The sequence below is a fragment of the Galeopterus variegatus genome, unplaced genomic scaffold, assembly GCF_000696425.1.
Source record: "Galeopterus variegatus unplaced genomic scaffold, G_variegatus-3.0.2 Scaffold1108, whole genome shotgun sequence".
Lineage (NCBI taxonomy): Eukaryota > Metazoa > Chordata > Mammalia > Dermoptera > Cynocephalidae > Galeopterus > Galeopterus variegatus.
In genome coordinates, this window is record NW_007727219.1 from 292,159 (window position 1) to 309,036 (window position 16,878).

The 16,878-nt window shown below is 52.5% G+C and overlaps 1 protein-coding gene across 1 annotated transcript in view; it reads left to right on the forward strand.

Moving 5' to 3' along the window:
• GLI2 (GLI family zinc finger 2) overlaps nucleotides 1-16,878 on the forward strand; it is a 250,402-nt gene that overhangs the window by 218,382 nt on the left and 15,142 nt on the right. Inside the window, exons 6-9 of the mRNA XM_008574794.1 lie at nucleotides 9,311-9,512; nucleotides 10,912-11,125; nucleotides 12,442-12,564; nucleotides 15,076-15,258. Of these exons, the coding sequence (XP_008573016.1) occupies nucleotides 9,311-9,512; nucleotides 10,912-11,125; nucleotides 12,442-12,564; nucleotides 15,076-15,258 (722 nt within the window). The remainder of the gene's footprint in view (nucleotides 1-9,310; nucleotides 9,513-10,911; nucleotides 11,126-12,441; nucleotides 12,565-15,075; nucleotides 15,259-16,878) is intronic.

Sequence of the window (16,878 nt, forward strand, 5' to 3'; positions counted from 1 at the left end):
AGGATAAAATTCAGACTTTAGAATGCAGGCAAGTAGCTTTCCTCTCCAGCCTCACTTGCACGTTGCAGTACTGCCCCACACACCACCCCATCTGCAGGCTCCCACATGCCTCCCTGGGCTCATTCCTGCACGGTGTACTAGGACTTCTCCTGAGACACTACCCAAATCTGGCCTCTCAGGCCACCAGCTGGTTCCACTGCACCAGTGGGACCGAGGCAGCCTGACTCTACCTGGCTGGTGCCCTTACATATGAGGAGATGGTGAGCCCCGCAGGGCCCAGGCGCATGTCTGGCAAGGGGCAGGCCCTCTGCATTTGCAGAGTGAGTGCATGCGTGAGTGGCAGTTACAAAAGAACCTGGAGTGGAAAGATGCAGACTAACTAGGATAGAAACTGTGCTGGGGGTGAGCAGCTGCTGGCTCGCAGGGAGCCTGGAAGGCAGCTGGGAACAGCTCAGCATTTGGCAGCACCGGAGGCTGAGCATCACCGGGAAACGGGAAGGCTAGGCCCGGGGGGGCGATGAGGTGAGCTCCAAGTGGGCGGAGAGCTCCCACTCGCGTCCTGCTGCTGGTTCGCTCATCACAGCCACCCGCCATCCCTTCTCTGCTTTGGTAGTGGGCACGTGATTGGCTCAGTTACTCCGGCTCAGGGGTGGGGTGGGGGTGGGGGCATTTTCCTTAACATGGATTTTAGGAACAGACGACTTCTTTCCCTTTGTTCCCACTCAGTTATAGTCCAAGGAAATCAGAGTAGTCCCGGGTGATCTCCTATTTTTGTTGGTACTTAATACATTTTTTTCAAAGCAGTTTAAACTAGAATTGGAAAATGTTTGAGGCACTTCTGCTCAGCTCCGATGCCTATGTGGATGCGTTAAAATCTCTTAGAGCTTCATGAGCATTTCTAAGAAACTCTGAACACAGTGCTGGTACTCTCAGCCGAGGTTTGGACTCTGCTCAGCCCAGACCTGCCTCTGGGCTGTCCCCTGGCCTCCTCCCTTCCTATGAACCGTGGCAGCCAGGGAAGGCCCTGCCAGCTCCTGTGTTGTTGGTGGGACCCAGATGCACAGGTCTGCAGAGCATCCCTCCCAGCTGTACAGGTCTGAGTCGGTCCACTCCATAGAGAATATCAGTGAGCATTTCCTTCCAGTTGCTTTTTGTTCAACACTCTCACAGAGAAAACTGTGTAGGCCATCAGGGGGCCTGGCAGTGCAGTCCCAAAGATCACCTGTGGAAGGGTCCTGGGTCTCTCTGAGCACATGCATCCTCACACCAGGAAGCTGCCTGTAAACATGACTTTGAACATGTTAGCTCTAAGCATGTGCAGGTGCGGGGAGTGGGGGGCAGAGAGCTCACGGGAAGTTGGAAGAACCAGGCCTTCTCTGTGTCTTTCTCTTTCTCCCTCTCTCATACCCACACACTGGTTCATTCAGCAAGTGTTTATTGAGCACATACTATGTGCTGGGCTCAGTTCTACGTGCTAGGGACAGAGCATGTGCTGCCCTTGTAGCGCTTAGACTGCAGCAGGACTGTTCTGTGCAAGCTCCTTGGCAGGACACAGAATGCCCATCCTGACCTGTCACCCCTCCTTCCCCAGCCTCCCTTCCCAGCACCTTCCTTTCTGTTCCAAGAGGAAGGAGCACTGTAGGGGAGAGAAAGTTCCAGAGGCTTTGAATGTCAAGCTGAAGCATGGGGACAGGCTCTGCCAGACATGAGGCAAGCTAAGCTGGGCAGGTGTGCAGGAATGCCAAGTGGGACTGATCCCTGTCCCTAGCCCACTCGTTTGCAGACCACCAGCACAGTTTTCACCTTAGCCAAGTGCCTTCTGCACGACTGTGTACTTACTAATATATTCTTTTTTGGGTTAAATAAATGAATCTTAAATTGGAACTCTATATTTTTTCCGAAGATGGAAAACCTGATCATGTCTGAGGAGGATGTCCCTGTCTGTCTCTTGTCAAGCCTAAGATAATCTCAATTGGGTGGTGTGTACACCCTTCATTTGGGAATACACTCCAGTGGTGGAAGAAAGGCTGGAAGGCTGAGAGGCTCCGATGGGGCGCTTGTGGGATTGGAAAACCACACCCTGCATTCCTCTCAGAACACCGAGGCCAGAATGTGGGCAGGTCAAAGGGGTCTCCTGGGCTCTGGTGAAAGCCCATCCTCACTGGCCTCCTGGTGGTCAGTGGAGGCCCATTTCCTCTTGTTCTTAAAGGGGGCCTGATTTACAGCAGGAAGGTGAGGAGCAATGCAGAGAGCCAGTCAGGGCATTAAAGGTTATCATTCTTGGGAATTCACTCGTTGTTACCCGGCCCTAAAATGGAATTTTCTCGTGTTATGCAGTTGAATATTGGTGATTTAACAACAGAACAGCAGCAGCTGCAGTCTTCCTCCCGCCTCCGCTCCTACCACATTGAGAAGATTGAAATGTTTCCGATTGAAATGTTGTCTGTTTACAGCCCATATTTCCTCTGAGCTGTGTGTTTTATTGTCATATTGACACTAATTTGACTCAGATGTCACCACTCTGACTGTCGTTCTTTATGCTGTGTGCTGATGGGGGTGGGGTCAAAAACCAATTACATTGATCATAGCACAGAAAGGCAGGAAGAGCTGGTGGAGGGGCTGCTAGAGGCCCAAGTTGGGCAGGGAGTTCATGCCCAGCCTGGGGCAGGAGGGGAGACGGAGGCAGAGGAAACCAGGCCACAGGTCCCAGAGGGGCAGGTCTGCTGGATACGGGCACAGGCTAAATGGTGTATATGGGTCATCGGGTAAACCTGCACAGACCCTCCTGCCAGACCAGGGTTATGAAGCCACTTCACCGGTGGGGAGCCTGAGGCCCAGAGCCTTAAGTTTCTCTGTCTTCATCACCTAACTAGGAAATGGTGCTGCTTGGCCTCAGCCAAGCCCCTGGGCTCTTTCTTCTCTTTCTTAAGAGGGGGCAAGGGGGCTGTGGACAGCTACATGTGGGGCAGGTTAAGGTCCTCAAGCTAGATTTCCTTAGAACGTCTCCTCAGTGAGTCCAGGAAATATCTGTGCAAGGGAGTTGTGTGGCATGGGAACACCCTTGGCTGGTGAGGATTCAGGGCGCTCAAACCCCACCGCAAAGCTGCATTCTGCTGTCCCCAGGAAAGGGGCTCCCAGCCCCATGCTGAGGATGGCTTCTGGCACAGAGAAGGCTCCTGGGACGTTGTGCCAGGATGAAGCTCCCTCCTGCTGCTACTCAGCCCAGGTTCCTGGGTCTGCAGGCCCTGGGGGAGTTCTTGGCCCCGACCCCAAGGAAGCCTACCCAAAGCTGCCTATGATATGCTGGTGACCAGCCCAAAGCCACCCAGTTCAGAGTGGTCAAGCAGGGCCAGAATCTCGGCTGCCTGGGTCCAGGGCCTTCTTACATCTCCTGCCCCTCCCACTGCCGCTGGGCAAGCAATGACCCTCCCTCCTGAGCACTAGGATTCTCTAGGGTAAATCTGCTTAGGTGGCACTTTGCAAATCCTGCCTGGTGCATGGGGTACCATTTTCATCTCTCACACAGTGAGCTCTGCGAGGGCGTGGCCGAGGGTCTTCCTTGCTTGTAGTTCCCGTGATGCCCAACCAGTGCCTGGCATACTCTCAGCACTGCATGAGGGTCTGATGGGTGAATGAATGAACATGTGATGAGCAAAAGAAAGAACTAGTGGATGAGACAGGATCCAGAGGCAGGTGGCGACAGGAATAGGCCGTGTTGAGCATCCACCCAGGTGAGGGCGGGCAGGTGGCGGGTCACCCGGTGGCTGACTGGCGTTAGAACAGGCAAATCCACAGATGAATGGAAGCCAGGCCCCCACCAGTCTCTGGTCATAAATCACAGGAGAAACCACGGGAAATGAGTGCCAGGCTTTTCCTTCTGTTTAGTAATTTATCAAGGGAAGAGGCACATTACTAAACATATTTCCCTTGAGAGTGGGAGTAACAGAGATGAATATCACTGTCAGATTTGGCCTGTTTCCTCTTGTTAGGGGCACACGAGAGGGTGGGAATCCAAATATTAGCAGTAAAACCTTTTTTTAAAAAAATGTTTTATAAAGATGCGTTGTATTTCTTACTTTATATGCTGTTAGATCTTTCTTTTCCTCTTATTTCTCCATTTGTCACTCAGTTTGTAAGTAATAGGAGTCTTTCGGAGGATTCACTTTTGCCTCTTACTATGAGTTTTCTTTGAAGTAAGGATTGACAAGGAGTAACTCAGTAAATAAGAACCAAGAAGCTTAGAGGACGCTGAATGAAAGCCGGTGGCTGAACATTTCGTGCCGGCTGAATTGCTGTGTGGCCCGATCATCTTTCCCAGACTTGCTGTCCTTTACTCCATGATTAACTGTAGGCCCAGCCTGCCCATCAGAACAGTCCTCCTAATCCCTGAGGAAGCTATATCAATTAGCAATTTCATTTTGGAATGTCTGCTGGGTTTTAGACACTATCCTTGGTGCTCTTCGCAACAACCCTGCAAAACAAACCATGTAGCGCCCATTATACAGGGAGAAGTTCAGGGAGGCAGAGGAACGTGCTCCAATGCAGCCCCTAAGTGACAGGCTCGGCATGGCCATCGGCGCAGACTGTCCTGTGTGCCTCTACATCATGTGCGTGCACAAGCGTGTCCACCTGGGCCTCCTCCCCTGCAGGGCACCCTTCCTGGCCCTCCTACTGTCGTACCTCGCCGAGACACCTTTCCTCCCCACCGTGGGCATAGGCACCATGGCAGGTGGCTTTGGTGTCTGCGAGCCTGCCTTCCAATCCTGGTCTCCATTTCCTCTGGCTGTGTGGCCTTGGGCAAGTTACTTAGCCTCCCTACACGTTTGTTTTGTCTTCTATAAAATGAAGGTAATAATAGCCTCTTCCTTGTGGGGCAATTGTGAAGATTAAATTATTTCATTCTTTAAAGTTCTCTGACTAGTACCTAGCACACGTGATGGAGGTTTTCAGTAAGTGCTAACTTTTGGTGGCTGTGATTCTGCTTGTCCTCAACATGTCGTGTCTGGGCATTTGGTCAGCACTTGGCACCTTCCACCTGGGCTCACTGCTGAGCCAGCTGTATTTGAGTGTTGGGTATGTGATGGTCAGGCGGGAAAAGGATTTGAGTCCCTATTTCATGAAGGTGAGAGAGACAGAAGCAAGCAGATAACCACACAAGTGGATACAAACCCACCAGGGCAACCCTTGTTTGGGGAGAGGGTCCTGAGCATAGGAGGATCTTCCCAACTCAGGGAAGTCAGGGAAGGTTTCCACGGGGAGGTGACGACTCAGCTAAGGTCTGAGCACAGAGGAGGCAGAGGAAGCTGCATGAGCAAAGGCCCTGTGCCAGTGACATGATGGAGGAGCTGGAAGGAGGCTCGAGGGCTGGAGCTGAGAACGGGACATGAGGCCTGGTGATGCTGGAGAGGCGGGTGGGGGCACCCCCACAGGGCCACCGTGGAAGGCTTTTTTACAATAGCAGTGGGGAGCTCTGGAAAGTTTAGGGGGAGGGCAGGGACATGATCCCGCTTGCAAGTTGAAAAGCTCTCTGGCTGCAGCAAGGAAGATTGGACAGCAATTAGCTAAGAGCCCCTGGAATGATCTGAGCCGGTGATGAGTTGGGCTAGGTGGTGGAGTTTGGGAGAAACGGGATGCGAATAGGGGTTCAGGAGCTGACATCCGTGGGCTCAGTTGTGAAAGAACAGAGAGAGGAGGGCTTGACTGACTCACGGGTCTCCCACCCCGCTGCTGAGTGGGTGGTGGGTGCTTGCTGAGCTCGACCCTGCAGGAGGATCCCGTCCAGGCACAGATCAGGAGTGTTGGGCTGAGCTGCTGAATTGGAGCTGCCTTTCAGTCAGGTAGAGAAGCCAAGTTCACTATCCAGAGCCACTGAAAGTGGAAGGTTAAAAACTGCTTGTGGGGAGATAGCGTCCTAGCCCTGGGCCTCACCCCACCCCCTGAAGATGGACAGTGAAGATACTGGGTACCCAGAAAGTCCACACAGTAGGGCTCCTTTGGACCTGGGCTCAAATCCTGCCTCTATAGTTCCATGACCTTGAGCAAGTTACTAACCTCCCATGCCTAGTTTCCTTATCTGGAAAGCTGATATCAGAGGATGGAGGTAGCTGTTACATGAGACAGTGGGTCTGAATGTCACTAAGCGGTGGTTGTCTCTGGATTATTAATCACTCAAGGATTCAGAAGCAGGCCCTTCTCCAAATACTGCGCCAAAGGGACTCCTATCTGCTGTACTTGCTGACTGGCCAGGATATATCTGTTTGCCATCTGGGATCCTCATTCAGGATGGTAGGTCATGTTTGCAGCATAGCTGTAGTGCTGTCAGGGGAGTGGGCCTGCTCTGCCATCCCCCTGTGCCTCTTGTGTCCTTAGGCATGTGGGCTGGGATCCTTCCTGCCACAGCACAAAGGAGGAGTTTTCTGAGTGAGTTACCTGCATGCCCCCAGCCTCTCTGCAGGGCACAGCCAGCCAGCTCCCCAGAAGCATCTGCGGGTCACCTGCTGGGTACTCACCATAGCTCTGCTTGCTAAAAGATCTGTCAGCCCCTGTCATCAGAGCCCAATAGAATAAGCAGGCAGCCAAAAACAAAAACTTTAGCTGACAAGGATGGTGAGAGAAAAGAATATTCTAGTTTGCTCAACTTTTTCTTCCCACAGGGAGCTTTCCTAAAATTGCTTCACCCTTCTTATTGAAAACAAAGTATGCAAAGTGTAGGGTCGCCTGAGTGTTACAATCGTGGGCCATTCTGGTGTGTACAGGCCACCTCCACATCCATCATCCATTAGATCACACAACCCCACAGCTGGCAGGAGACACGTTTTTATGCTCAGGTCATTGACGAAGATTTTGAGTCTTCGACAGGTAAAGTGATTTGCCTCAAGCCATGTGGCTGACTTATGGCCTCAGCTCAAGGTCACCTGTGGGCACCCCTCACCCCACCTCACCCCCCTGCAGTTTACTGGTCCAGCTTGGGTGTCCATCCCTGTACCCAGAGCCTGTCATCTCCAGCCACTCTGAGGCCTCAGACTCCCCTTATCCATGAAGGAGGCCATTAGGAGAGAAAACCCTGGAAGCCCCTTCCGGCCCAAGGATGCTGGGGCCTCCTCTGTCCTCTCCACAGCCTGGGAGAGGTGCTTCTCCCAGTGGCCCAGCAGTAAGGGGATTCCCAGTACTCCCTAGGCCAAGTTGGGGGGGGGGTAAGCCAGGCGTGGTTGCCCCCCAGGGCCCAGAAATGGATCCCAAGGTGAGCAGCTTCTTCCGTTGGTGGGTGTGGGCTCTGTGAGCTCATGCAACCTTTTGGGGGTTGTTGGGCATGGAGTGGGGGCCCTAAGGGTTATAAGCCATCTCCACTGCCCTCGGTGCTCCCACAACTGTGGGGACAAGGCACAGAAACACGCTTGACTGAGAACAACCCTGAGGTTGGTGGGCAGAGCCACATCAGTAGAAGAACTGCAGGAGCCCCAAGGAGCCATGTGGACTGCGGGCAGGAGGCTGGGTGAGCCAGACCCTGCGGCCAGGGCAGCCTACTGTCCCCTGGAGGAGGGAGTATCCAGACAGGGACTGAGCAGGCAGAAGGGAGGAAAGCAGGCATAACAAGCCCAGGAATAGCTGAGCACAGATGTGGGTGCTTTTGAGCAGCCACCAGGGTAGTTTATAGGCAACACCTCCAGCCTGTGGGGAACCTGGGGGCCACTGAAAGGAGACAGGGTGGTCAGGGGCCAGTAAGGCCTAAGAAGAAGACTCTCCCATAAAAGTATCCAGAAGGCAGTGACATAACCGATCATTTACTATACCCTGCTGTAGGCCAGGCACCTCTCACACATCTCCTAATTTACGTCTCATGGAAGCCCTGGAGGTTGGTACTATTATCAGGCCCCTTTAAAAAGAAGAAATGGGCTCAGGGAGGATCTGGACAGGGTACAAACCTCTGTGTGTGAAAAATCATCCAGTGATGTCAGACCTTTCTAGGCCACTGTTTGTCTGGAGGAGAAACTCAGAATCCTGATGCAGGGTGGTGGATGCTGTGAGCGGGAGCAGTCTGGAGCCACAGCAGGAGAACCTGTGGCCTTGGGGTGCATGGAGCCCTGGTCTAGGGCAGGCCATCTTCCCTTCCCATGGTTATGTATGTGTGACAGCAGCTGATAAGGGGTGAGGGCATATCCAAAGGGTGGTTAGAGCAGCAGTATTGTGTGTTTGTGTGAGTGTGCATGCACATGCATGTGTGTGTGGAGTGTGTGTGCATTCATGAGTACATGTATCTGTGTGTGTGCTCAGGTGTCTGTGCGTGCGTTGTATATGCATGCATGTGTGGTATGTGTGGTGTGTGCACCTGCATACATGTGTGCGTATCCATGCATGCATATGTGGTGTGCGTGTTTAAAGCAACAGGCTGCCAGAGGCTGAGCGACTCCAGAACTGAGGACCTTGGTGTGCAAGAGCCCTTGCATGCGTCAGGTGTCCTCTCACTGCTGCTGCTCCTCTTGTGTGCTCCTCACCTCCTCATGGCAGCCTGCCCAGCAGGCTCTGGAGAGCCAGCCAAAGATCCAAGCATCATGCTAAGAATCTGGGGAAATAGCCTATCGGGGGCATTTTAGTGATGATCCCATTTACAACATGACCCATGACCCTGGAACACTTCACTCCATTCACTCTTTTCCCATGGAATTCTCTCTCTAAAGCAGTGAGAATGAGTAAATTGCTGCCTCACATACAGCTTGGAGAAATCTCACTAACTGATAGTGTGAATGAAAGAAGCTAGCTATTAAAGGGTTTTTATAAAGCTCAAAAGTAGGCAACACCAAGCAGCGTGTTAGAAGCCAGACAGTGGCTGCCTTTGGGGTGGGCCCGGAGGGGTTAGGGGGCTCGTGGGCACTGGTCATGCCCTGTTTCTTGACCCAGAGCTGGTTTCCTAGGTGAGTTTGCTTTGTGAGAGGCCACCAAGCTGCTCACTTACAGTTCATGCACTTTGCTATTGTGCCTTAAGCATTGCTGGATTCCAGCATTAGTCTCTGCACCCAATCGTAAAGATGCTAACAGATGCTCAAGGCTTACATTCACTCACCTGAACACCTTACGTGTACTTCTCAAGTCCTCACCACACCCTATGCTGATTGGTCCCATTTTACGGATGAATAAACTGAGACCAAGAGAGGATATGTCTTTTGCCTAAGAGCCCACAGCTGGAAAGTTGGCAGAGCTGTGATTCCCATTAGACTATCCTTACTGGCTTTTCCTGTCCCCCATTCCCCTTGACCCAACTCTATTACCCCCAACACCAGTGATGCTGATGTGCCTTGTGTTTGCTGTCCCACAGTGTCGCGTTTCTCCAGCCCACGGGTGACCCCCCGCCTGAGCCGCAAGCGGGCATTGTCCATCTCCCCGCTCTCAGATGCCAGCCTTGACTTGCAGCGCATGATCCGGACCTCGCCCAACTCTCTGGTGGCCTACATCAACAACTCTCGCAGCAGCTCGGCAGCCAGTGGCTCCTATGGGCACCTGTCAGCAGGTGCCCTCAGGTGAGCCCCACCTGCAAGCAGGGGGCCAAGACCACGTGGGGAGAGTCTGGCTTTTTGGTTGATACTTTCAACCAGAGGAGAAAGGACTTGTTGCATTTGTGAATATTTGCAACTTTTTTGTTAATTCAGAACTATAAGATTGAAATTTATCAATATTTGAGTACAGTTTCATGCACCAAGCCTGTCATGAATGAGTCAGTCATGAAATCAAAGGTGTTTGAGATCAAAAGTAGCTTTCCAAGCATTTAATGAGGTACAGTGAAGCAGCCAGGTGTTGACCAACATTGGCCATGCAAGGCGATGTGAGCCCATGATCTAAGCAAGTCTCTGGGCTGACAGCAGGCCTCCCTCTGTGCTACCCCTGACTGTCTGAGGACTCTGACCCCAGCCAGCTTGACTGAAACTTGTGTCCTTGCCCTGACCCTTTTGAGAGAGGCCAGGAAGTGTTAGGAATGTCAGGAGACTTTGGCTCGCAGACCCAGAGATGGAAGTCATAACAAGTGTATTCGTCATCTTATGCCGCATAACAAATTGCTCTCATGCTTAGCAGCTTAAAACCATAGGCATTTATTACCTCACACTGTTCCCAAGGATCAGGAATTTGAGACAATTAGCTTGGCTCTCTCATGGGGCTGCAATCAAGCTGTCAGTCAGAGCTGCAACCATCAGAAGACTTGACCAGGCCGGGGGCATCCATTTGCAGGATGGCTCACTGAGGACTGTGGGCAGAAGCTTTAGTTCCTTGCACGTGGGCCTCTCCGTAGGGCTGCTTGAGTGTCCTCACAACATGGCAGATGGCTCCCACCCCCCTCCCTCCCAGAGCGAATGATGCAAGAGAGAACGAGGAGGAAGCCATGAAGCCTTTGATGGCTTACCCTCAGAGGTCCCAATATTTCCTCGGGATCCTGCTGTGGAAAGAGAGGCTTGTGTGTGAGTGGTGTGACAGAGCCAAGTGCAGCAGATGTCAAAGAAAAGGGGATAACATGATCCGGAGGGCTCAGGCCATGCTTCCTGGATGGGGGGCATTAGAGCAGGCTTCGGAGGCTGAATGAGGTTCAAATAGTCAGGGAGCGGGAGTACGGGATGCATCTCAGGTGTCAGAGAAGTGGAGGGGCCAGGGTATTGGGGTGAGATGGAGCCTAGAACCTGCTGGGGGCCAACCTGCCAGGGCGGAGGCTGCATCCTGCAGCAGGGCCTGGCAGCTAAGCACAGAAGGTGAAGCCCAAGTGGCAGGAAGTAGGGAGCCACTGCTGGTTCTTGAGTGAGGGAAGGCCAAAATGAAGGTGGAGTTAGCAACATACCCATCCCAATCCCCTGGGCAGTGTCCTCTCTTCCCAAAAAGCAACAGTTTAACGGAGCCCCCACCCCTCCCCACCTTCTTGTCTGCTCTCTGTTGCAGCCCAGCCTTCACCTTCCCCCATCCCATCAACCCCATGGCCTACCAGCAGATCCTGAGCCAACAGAGGGGCCTGGGCTCAGCCTTCGGACACACACCACCCCTGATCCAGCCCTCACCCACCTTCCTGGCCCAGCAGCCCATAGCCCTCACCTCCATCAATGCCACTCCCACCCAGCTCAGCAGCAGCAGCAACTGTCTGAGCGACGCCAACCAGGTAGGTGGGCGCAGGGAGCAGTGCCTCCATGAGGGCTGTTCACTGCCATCTCATGCCAGGAACTTGTAGAAGGATGCTGGACGTGGTTCTGGCTGGTGGAAGGCCTTCTGGGCAGAGGCCACATGATGGAAAGGGCCTTGGGCAGGCCAGGAGACCTGGGCTCAGTCCGTGGCAAGCTCCCAGCTTCTCAGTCCTGCTGCCTCCTGTCCAATAAACATAAGTAGATGGAGAAACCCTTTAATTCACAGAGTCTGTTACCTTGTAGGTACTCCATGCACAGCACATGAAATGGGTGGATGAGCAATGATAATACTATGCAGTTTAGTTTTAGAGCACAAGTATGCTGTGGGCTCTCACACACCATCTTATTTGACCTCTCCAATGGGCCTTTGACATCTTGAGCATCTCAGCACGGTGCCTGGCACACACTAGGAGCCCTTAATATTTGGCAATGAATGAAGTTACATATTTTATAGATGAGGACATGGGAAGGCACAGCCTCTAGAATTAGTCAGACCAAGTTTGGATCCTGACTTGCCTAAAAGCAGCAAATCTCTCTACCTCTCTAGTTTGAGCTAACTCATCTGCAAAGTGAGAGGCCTGTCACCTGGCTTGGGTTGTTGTGCATATAAATGAGCACATGTGTGCACAAAACCCCCCTGTGGACCCTAGATCCTAGAAAGCATTCACCATGGCAATGCTAGAGGTGAAGTGACTGTCCCAGACCACCGACTGGCAAGTGGCGGAGCCTGGATAAGACTGCATCCTGAGGAGGAAGACAAGACACCGCACAATTTAAAGTGTCCCCTTTGCCAGAATGACCTTCCTCTTTTTCCCAGGGCTCCAGGTGGCCACCAGCACCTCCTTTGGACGGTCACTGCTGGTTTTTAAAACGTCACCTGATACTGCAGCTCTAGCCCCTTCTCCTGAGAACCATGCCCTTGTCTCCTGCTCCCTGGGCTGGCCGCCCCTCCTTTGTGGGGCTGAGAAGTGGAACCTCATCAGGATGGAGCAAGAGTGCCCAGCATTTTCCAAAGAGAGGGTCTCTTTTGCATTTCTCTGAAGTCTTGGGGACATGGAGGTGGCAGCCGCATGGTGGAGAGGAAGGTTCTGGCAGCCTAGGCCTGGGCTCTCTCCTGGCCGGCTGTACCTCTGGCTGGAGGACCAAGCTGGGGCACTTGGTTTCTGATACCTCAAATACCAGGTTGACCTAAGACAGTCTGTATGGGGAGGACCCAAAGGCAAAGGCCAAACAGAATTTGGGGTGTCCCTGCCCTGAGCCTGTGTGACGGGCTGTCCTCTGCACCCTCCCTCAGAACAAGCAGAACAGCGAGTCCGCCGTGAGCAGCACTGTCAACCCCATCACCATTCACAAGCGCAGCAAGGTCAAGACGGAGGCCGAGGGCTTGCGGCCAGCCTCCCCCTTGGCGCTGACGCAGGTAACCTGCTGGCCATTCTGACCATCCTCTGGCTGGGACCAGGCTGGGTCTCCTCTGGGTTGGCTGTCTTGGGGTCAAGACTCCAGTGGTGGTTGGACAGATGGATGACTGCCTGCAGGAATGAATGAATCAAAGACAAAGGGGTGGGAGCACTGAGCTGTGATCGTCTCACCACTCTGTCCCCAGTACCCTGTACACACTACCTGCTCATGAAACACAACCCGAATGAATGAATGAATGCATGAACTTCTGCCTACCCTTCCCCCTTGTACTCCATACATGCAGCTACCTCACCCGACACCTCAGCCTTGAGCAACACAAGCCTCAGCCACACTGAGTTGCTCATGTCCCCTGAATGGCTCAGTCCCCTGTGGGCTGTTCTCCTTCCTGGTGTTAAATCCCCCAGCCCATCCCCTTCCCTAACCTTTCAACTTACCTGACCCTTCTGGGTAATGGGACTGGCATCTGTCCTAATGCATAACTTGACTTGGCTCCTGGGTCACTTCAGGGCATGAATCATGTTCACACCCATCTCCCCCACTACACTGTAAGCTTTGTAGAGGTGGCACTCAGGGAGAAGTGTAAGGTTTGTCTCCGTGTCACCAGGATTTGCGCAGGGCCTAGCATGCAGTCGCCGAGAAGTCATATTTCCAATGACTGCACATTTGAGTGGGTGGCGTGGTGAGGGGGAGCGTAGGGAGGACCATTCCTGGTGGGGACTGTAAGGAGCAGCCCACAGCCTGGGGCAGGCCTGTTGCATAGTCAAGAACCTTGTGCAGACCACTTAGTCTAACACTCCCAAGATAGTAGACAGGAAGTCCCTGCTTTTGGAGCAGGGGCCTGTCATGCCTGCTGACCTCGAAGATAAGCCTCCTAGCCCCCCAGGCCCTCCCTCAATGGCCTCTCATTCATCCGTTATGACAGAATCCCCAGCTTGGACACCAAGGATGCTCCAGGCCTCCACTCCCCGTCCCCCTGCATCTGCTAGACCATCCTTTATCAAAACTGTAAACCATTGGGCATGCTCTGGGCACTTAATTTTCATGAATTATTGGGTTCTGTTATTGTCAGGCAAACACAAGGGCTGGTGACAAATTCTTCTCCCCTTGCTGACACCAAAGCAGTTCTCCGCATGATGCATGATTTCCACAAGGCTGGCCATCAGCGGGGGCTGTTGAAATTGATGAGGACGACACATATCCAGGGAAGATAAACATACCAGAGTGGGGAGGACAGGCTGGGAGGCAGGCCTGGAGCACCTGGGAGCCCCAGCCCAGGTGGGCTGCATGAGGCCTCCTTCCTGCCCAGCTGGCTCCTCCCAGTGTGTTAGTAGAAGGAAAGATGTTTATTATGAGGGGATTGTTCACATGTCACTCAGCATCGTGATTGACCAAGGACCCCTGGCTCATTTGTGAGGTGGATGGCTTGCTTTCTGTGGGCAAAAAATACAGCATAGCAAGTCCCCACTTTGCTGAAACCCTCAAAATCGTGGCCTAGGCTGTGTCACAGCCTCTGTGCTCCCCTCTGCTCTGTACGTCAATCTGTCAGCTGCTTCCGGTCTCCAGAAGCGAGCAGTGTATGGAAATAGCAGATCTACTCCCAGTTCTCAAAGGGCCTCCGCCCAGCCCCAGGCAGGGACATCCAGCCTGTCGCCATGTCCTCTGCTCAGAGGCTGCCCTTGGCCAGCTCTGAGTTAGCATCAGCTGGGGCAAGTTCAGCCAGTGGGGTTCTCAGTCTATTACTATTTTGGGAGTAAAAGACTTTCACCTCTTTGAAAGGAATTTCAAGCACATCTGATCAGCAGAAGGAATGTCTCAGGGAGTTTTTCTTCATCTCCTTGAAATGGTCATGTGGGCCCTAATATAGTTGGGAGACTCAAGTCCATATTTCGGCTGCCACAGACTCATTGTGTGTTCTAAGGAGGATGAGTCAACCTTTCCCTGAGCCTCAGTTTCCCCGGCTGTAATGCAAGAACGTAGATGCACATGCTTAGGGCTATTGCAGGGAAAACTAGTGCTGCGAGAATGTGCCTAGTGCATTCACTTGGCAGAGCATTTAGCAGGCTGTAGCACTACCCTGGGTTTGAACCAAGGTGCATTGTGTGCCCCTGAGGAGGAGGGGACCATATGAGAGTAACAACTCTGAAGGGTGAAAGGCATGTTGGGTTTTCTCTTACCTCCAGGCAGGAGCGGACCCCGTATACATTATAGGTAAAAATGCCCCAGCGCCAAAGCCTATGGGGCCCACCCCAGCTCCCAACAGGGGAAACCAAACCAAAAAGCACAAATCACGGCCCCTTCTTCTCCTGTTCTCTTTGCATGTCAGTAGACCCAGGATGTGATGGGATACCTTGGTAATGACAACAGGATGGCTGTCTGACCAGAGAACAATGGGAGGTGCTGAAAAAGATGAGGTGTGCATGTGTACGTGTGCATGGGTGTGCAGCTGCATCTCTACTAGTCCAGGATCCTCGGCACAGACTGCATGGGGCTAATAGCGCCCTCTCCTAAGGGCCAGGCATGTGGACACAGCTTACATGGTTGTGTTCTTTTCCCCCAGGAGCAGTTGGCTGATCTCAAGGAAGACCTGGACAGGGATGACTGTAAGCAGGAGGCCGAGGTGGTCATCTACGAGACCAATTGCCACTGGGAAGACTGCACCAAGGAGTACGACACCCAGGAGCAGCTGGTGCACGTAAGCCTCTGATCCCCAGCAGCCTGCCTACTGGGGGCAAAGTCAGCCCACATGAGACCTTGAGCCTTCCAGGGCTTCTGTGGGAGAGAAGGGGCTGGAGTAGGAGACCCCGGGAGATGCTGTTTCCCTCTCCAAGTGGGAGGCATGATTACTTATGTGTGTCCTGTCTGTTTCTAAAAGGGGGCTTCTAAATACATACATGATGTGAGAGATTAAAAGAAACATAAGTAATGAGAAAATGAGAGAAAGGGGAACAATAAGGTGAAGCCAGGAATAGAGTTAGTATTAAAAAGTAAGTGCTCTGAGCTATAGTGCACATAAGCCTCTTATTTCTGGAGCTTCCTAGAAGCCAATGCAAAGAGGGAAACAAGATTAATTAAACCAGCCAATGTCTACAAGATAATAATAAACCTGACTCTGAAACCTGAAAGAAGTTTTTCCCATGGAGGAAGGAGTTGATAATTTTCTCTTGGAGACCATTCACAGATACCCAGTGTTACGGGTGCAGCTGGGGCTCTAGATCCAGATCAGGCAGGGGGCTAATTAAAAATGCCTGGATACTGACAGCTTAGGTGATCAGAGAAGGCCATGGGAGCTGGTGTGCCCTTCAGGGTATGTCTCTTGGTCCCCATTCCAAACTCTTACACAACTGCATCCGTTATCGTGGCAGTCAAGGAGCAATGTGTGCAGTGGGAGGAGCAGGGGCTGGGCATGGGAGGTGCCTGGCTTCAAACCTGGCTCCATCACAGCTAGCTGAGTGGTTCTGCCCACCCCACAGAGGGGTCAAGATTGAATATGCTACCTGTTCACATTGAGAAGTCATCACCTGGCCCTGAAAAGAACAGGCTCCTTTGCAAAAGGGTAGCCAGGCCCCTTTGCCCAGCTCTGCATGTCCCTCTGCTCCCTGGGAAGATGGATGGTACAGGCACGCAGGCGAGCTGCAGCCCCCAGTCAATTATTAACAATTTGTTGCTAAGTAAACCAATAAGAAAAAAAATGAAAGGCACTGTCAGGAAGCATTTTTATCATTTGAAAGGCTTTAAAAATGGAAAGTGAGGCTAATATGATAAGATTTCTTTGGAAGTTCAAAGCACTATAGATTTTACTTGTTCCCAAGGTGGCATCTGTATGCATGATGGTTAGGCCTGTTGCACAGGGCATGGGGGCCTGGTGGTTTCTCGTCTTTGGGGCCAGGTGCTGCCAGTGCCTGGTACACAGTTCTCGGGACAGTCTTGTAGGTTGCAAGTTCCATGGCAGCACTGTCCAGTAGAAAGATACTGCAAGCCACAAATGCCAGCCACACATGCAACTTTACATTTCCGTACTAGGAAAGTAAAAAAGACACAGGTTAAGTTAATTTTAGTAATATATTTTATTTAACCCAATATATCTGAAATATGGGCCGGCCCGGTGGCGCACTGGATAGTGCGCCGCTTGGGAAGCGTGGCGGCGCTCCCGCCCGAGGGTTCGGATCCCACATACAGACCGGTTCCCGCTCACTGGCTGAGCGAGGTGCGGGAGCAGCACCAAGGGTTGCGGTCCCGTTGCCGGTCCCGGTCCGGTGCGGGGGTGACACTGAGGGTTGCGATCCGTTGCCGGACACGGAAAAAGACAAAAAAA